At 43.3% G+C, this 5,267-nt stretch overlaps 1 protein-coding gene across 2 annotated transcripts in view; it reads left to right on the top strand.

Annotated features, from left to right (window-relative positions):
• LOC118942845 (stimulated by retinoic acid gene 8 protein homolog) overlaps positions 1–5,267 on the top strand; it is a 27,014-nt gene extending 21,747 nt beyond the window's left edge. For both annotated transcript variants that reach the window (XM_036956707.1, XM_036956706.1), the window contains exon 9: positions 4,235–5,267. In XM_036956707.1, coding sequence (XP_036812602.1) covers positions 4,235–4,315 — 81 coding nt within the window. In that variant the 3' untranslated portion in view covers positions 4,316–5,267. The remainder of the gene's footprint in view (positions 1–4,234) is intronic.

The raw sequence follows: 5,267 nt of genomic DNA, 5'->3' as shown, positions 1-5,267 counted from the left end.
AACCAGGTATGGTAGAAACCAGAACATAACCAGGTATGGTAGAAACCAGAACATAACCAGAACATAACCAGGTATGGTAGAAACCAGAACATAACCAGGTATGGTAGAAACCAGAACATAACCAGGTATGGTAGAAACCAGAACATAACCAGGTATGGTAGAAACCAGAACATAACCAGGTATGGTAGAAACCAGAACATAACCAGGTATGGTAGAAACCAGAACATAACCAGGTATGGTAGAAACCAGAACATAACCAGGTATGGTAGAAACCAGAACATAACCAGGTATGGTAGAAACCAGAACATAACCAGAACATAACCAGGTATGGTAGAAACCAGAACATAACCAGGTATGGTAGGAACCAGAACATAACCAGAACATAACCAGGTATGGTAGAAACCAGAACATAACCAGAACATAACCAGGTATGGTAGGAACCAGAACATAACCAGGTATGGTAGGAAGCAGAACATAACCAGGAATGGTAGGAACCAGAATATAACCAGCACATAAGCAGGTATGGTAGGAACCAGAACATAACCAGGTATGGTAGAAACCAGAACATAACCAGGTATGGTAGAAACCAGAACATGACCAGGTATGGTAGAAACCAGAACATAACCAGGTATGGTAGAAACCAGAACATAACCAGAACATAACCAGGTATGGTAGGAACCAGAACATAACCAGGTATGGTAGGAACCAGAACATAACCAGGTATGGTAGAAACCAGAACATAACCAGGTATGGTAGAAACCAGAACATAACCAGGTATGGTAGAAACCAGAACATAACCAGAACATAACCAGGTATGGTAGGAACCAGAACATAACCAGGTGTGGTAGGAACCAGAACATAACCAGAACATAACCAGGTATGGTAGAAACCAGAACATAACCAGAACATAACCAGGTATGGTAGAAACCAGAACATAACCAGGTATGGTAGAAACCAGAACATGACCAGGTATGGTAGGAACCAGAACATAACCAGAACATAACCAGGTATGATAGAAACCAGAACATAACCAGAATATAACCAGGTATGGTAGAAACCAGAACATGACCAGGTATGGTAGGAACCAGAACATAACCAGGTATGGTAGAAACCAGAACATAACCAGGTATGGTAGAAACCAGAACATAACCAGGTATGGTAGAAACCAGAACATAACCAGGTATGGTAGAAACCAGAACATAACCAGAACATAACCAGGTATGGTAGAAACCAGAACATAACCAGGTATGGTAGGAACCAGAACATAACCAGAACATAACCAGGTATGGTAGGAACCAGAACATAACCAGGTATGGTAGGAAGCAGAACATAACCAGGAATGGTAGGAACCAGAATATAACCAGCACATAAGCAGGTATGGTAGGAACCAGAACATAACCAGGTATGGTAGAAACCAGAACATAACCAGGTATGGTAGAAACCAGAACATGACCAGGTATGGTAGAAACCAGAACATAACCAGGTATGGTAGAAACCAGAACATAACCAGAACATAACCAGGTATGGTAGGAACCAGAACATAACCAGGTATGGTAGGAACCAGAACATAACCAGGTATGGTAGAAACCAGAACATAACCAGGTATGGTAGAAACCAGAACATAACCAGGTATGGTAGAAACCAGAACATAACCAGAACATAACCAGGTATGGTAGGAACCAGAACATAACCAGGTGTGGTAGGAACCAGAACATAACCAGAACATAACCAGGTATGGTAGAAACCAGAACATAACCAGAACATAACCAGGTATGGTAGAAACCAGAACATAACCAGGTATGGTAGAAACCAGAACATGACCAGGTATGGTAGGAACCAGAACATAACCAGAACATAACCAGGTATGATAGAAACCAGAACATAACCAGAATATAACCAGGTATGGTAGAAACCAGAACATGACCAGGTATGGTAGGAACCAGAACATAACCAGGTATGGTAGAAACCAGAACATAACCAGGTATGGTAGAAACCAGAACATAACCAGAACATAACCAGGTATGGTAGAAATCAGAACATAACCAGGTATGGTAGAAACCAGAACATAACCAGAACATAACCAGGTATGGTAGAAACCAGAACATAACCAGGTATGGTAGAAACCAGAACATAACCAGAACATAACCAGGTATGGTAGGAACCAGAACATAACCAGGTATGGTAGGAACCAGAACATAACCAGGTATGGTAGGAACCAGAACATGACCAGGTATGGTAGAAACCAGAACATAACCAGGTATGGTAGGAACCAGAACATAACCAGGTATGGTAGGAACCAGAACATAACCAGGTATGGTAGGAACCAGAACATAACCAGGTATGGTAGAAACCAGAACATAACCAGGTATGGTAGGAACCAGAACATGACCAGGTATGGTAGAAACCAGAACATAACCAGGTATGGTAGGAACCAGAACATAACCAGGTATGGTAGGAACCAGAACATAACCAGAACATAACCAGGTATGGTAGAAACCAGAACATAACCAGAACATAACCAGGTATGGTAGAAACCAGAACATAACCAGAACATAACCAGGTATGGTAGAAACCAGAACATGACCAGGTATGGTAGAAACCAGAACATAACCAGAACATAACCAGGTATGGTAGAAACCAGAACATAACCAGAACATAACCAGGTATGGTAGAAACCAGAACATAACCAGGTATGGTAGGAACCAGAACATAACCAGAACATAACCAGGTATGGTAGAAACCAGAACATAACCAGGTATGGTAGAAACCAGAACATAACCAGAACATAACCAGGTATGGTAGGAACCAGAACATAACCAGGTATGGTAGGAACCAGAACATAACCAGGTATGGTAGGAACCAGAACATAACCAGGTATGGTAGAAACCAGAACATAACCAGGTATGGTAGAAACCAGAACATAACCAGGTATGGTAGAAACCAGAACATAACCAGGTATGGTAGAAACCAGAACATAACCAGGTATGGTAGAAACCAGAACATAACCAGAACATAACCAGGTATGGTAGAAACCAGAACATAACCAGGTATGGTAGAAACCAGAACATAACCAGGTATGGTAGAAACCAGAACATAACCAGAACATAACCAGGTATGGTAGAAACCAGAACATAACCAGGTATGGTAGGAACCAGAACATAACCAGGTATGGTAGGAACCAGAACATAACCAGGTATGGTAGGAACCAGAACATAACCTGTCTGTCTGTCCTCCAGGTAACAGGTTCTTCTCTCTCCGTATAGGACCTGTCTGTCTGTCTGTCTGTCCTCCAGATAACAGGTTCTCTCTCCGTATAGGACCTGTCTGTCTGTCTGTCCTCCAGATAACAGGTTCTCTCTCCGTATAGGACATGTCTGTCTGTCTGTCCTCCAGATAACAGGTTCTCTCTCCGTATAGGACCTGTCTGTCTGTCTGTCCTCCAGATAACAGGTTCTCTCTCCGTATAGGACCTGTCTGTCTGTCTGTCCTCCAGATAACAGGTTCTCTCTCCGTATAGGACCTGTCTGTCTGTCCTCCAGATAACAGGTTCTTCTCTCTCCGTATAGGACCTGTCTGTCTGTCTGTCTGTCCTCCAGATAACAGGTTCTCTCTCCGTATAGGACCTGTCTGTCTGTCTGTCCTCCAGATAACAGGTTCTCTCTCCGTATAGGACATGTCTGTCTGTCTGTCCTCCAGATAACAGGTTCTCTCTCCGTATAGGACCTGTCTGTCTGTCTGTCCTCCAGATAACAGGTTCTCTCTCCGTATAGGACCTGTCTGTCTGTCCTCCAGGTAACAGGTTCTCTCTCCGTATAGGACCTGTCTGTCTGTCTGTCCTCCAGATAACAGGTTCTCTCTCCGTATAGGACCTGTCTGTCTGTCCTCCAGGTAACAGGTTCTCTCTCCGTATAGGACCTGTCTGTCTGTCTGTCCTCCAGATAACAGGTTCTCTCTCCGTATAGGATGTGTGTCTGTCCTCCAGGTAACAGGTTCTCCGTATAGGACCTGTCTGTCTGTCCTCCAGATAACAGGTTCTCTCTACGTATAGGATGTGTGTCTGTCCTCCAGGTAACAGGTTCTCTCTCCGTATAGGACCTGTCTGTCTGTCCTCCAGGTAACAGGTTCTCTCTCCGTATAGGACATGTCTGTCTGTCCTCCAGATAACAGGTTCTCTCTCCGTATAGGACCTGTCTGTCTGTCTGTCCTCCAGATAACAGGTTCTCTCTCCGTATAGGACGTGTGTCTGTCTGCTATGAGGGACCACGAGGAGATCTTTCTCCAGTGCTCCGAGTCCTTCGACAGTGAGGACATGTGAATCACAGGAGGCTGCTGACGGAAGGACGGCTCATAGAAATGTCCGGAAACGAAGCAAACGGAATGACATTAAACACCATGGAAACCATGTGTGATGTATTTAATACCGTTCCACCGATTCCGCTCCTGTCATTACCCACAAGCCTGTTCACCAACTTCCTGTTTCTGGGACCAATCAGAACAGTTAGAATGTGTTTGATATATTTAATACCGTTCTCCCCAATTAACCTGTTAACCAACTTCCTGTTTCTGGGACCAATCAGAATGTGTTTGATATATTTAATACGGTTCCACTGATTCAGCTCCAGTCATTACCCACAAGCCTGTTCTCCCCAATTAACCTGTTAACCAACTTCCTGTTTCTGGGACCAATCAGAATGTGTTTGATATATTTAATACCGTTCCACTGATTCAGCTCCAGTCATTACCCACAAGCCTGTTCTCCTCAATGAACCTGTTCACCAACTTCCTGTCATGTGAACACCTATTCGTTGTACAAGTGTTTGTTCCTGTTGACATGAAAGACACATTGTGTTGCTTTGTTATGGACTTGATAAATGATCACGTTTCGGGATTTGTTTTTATAAATGTTCAGCTTTTCCACTCGTTTATAGTTACAGACATGTTTTATAATCTGACATTCATGTTTCTATGTGCTGTTTTATAATCTGGTTCTGAGGCAAATCATTCATCCGTTTGTATTCGATGATCATTGTTCAGCCGTTTTAACCCATTAAGAATCAGCATTGAGTCCAGCCAGTCTTTCTCTGTGTATTAAACCTCAGCCTCAGAGAGGGATGGTGGTCTCACAGTGTCCAGCAGTGGTTCCCAAACCAAGGGTCGCGACCCCCGTGTGGGGACGGACGCCTGATGTGAAAACGAGGTTGCGGAAGAATTTCCCCAAAAAATCCTGAAAATAACATTTTAAAAAATAAAACACATTTTTAAAAATA

The sequence above is a fragment of the Oncorhynchus mykiss genome, chromosome 21 (genome assembly GCF_013265735.2).
Source record: "Oncorhynchus mykiss isolate Arlee chromosome 21, USDA_OmykA_1.1, whole genome shotgun sequence".
In the NCBI taxonomy this organism is placed as follows: Eukaryota; Metazoa; Chordata; class Actinopteri; order Salmoniformes; family Salmonidae; genus Oncorhynchus; species Oncorhynchus mykiss.
Note: the sequence above shows the minus strand (reverse complement) of the source record. Positions and strands in the feature narration are given on the sequence as shown.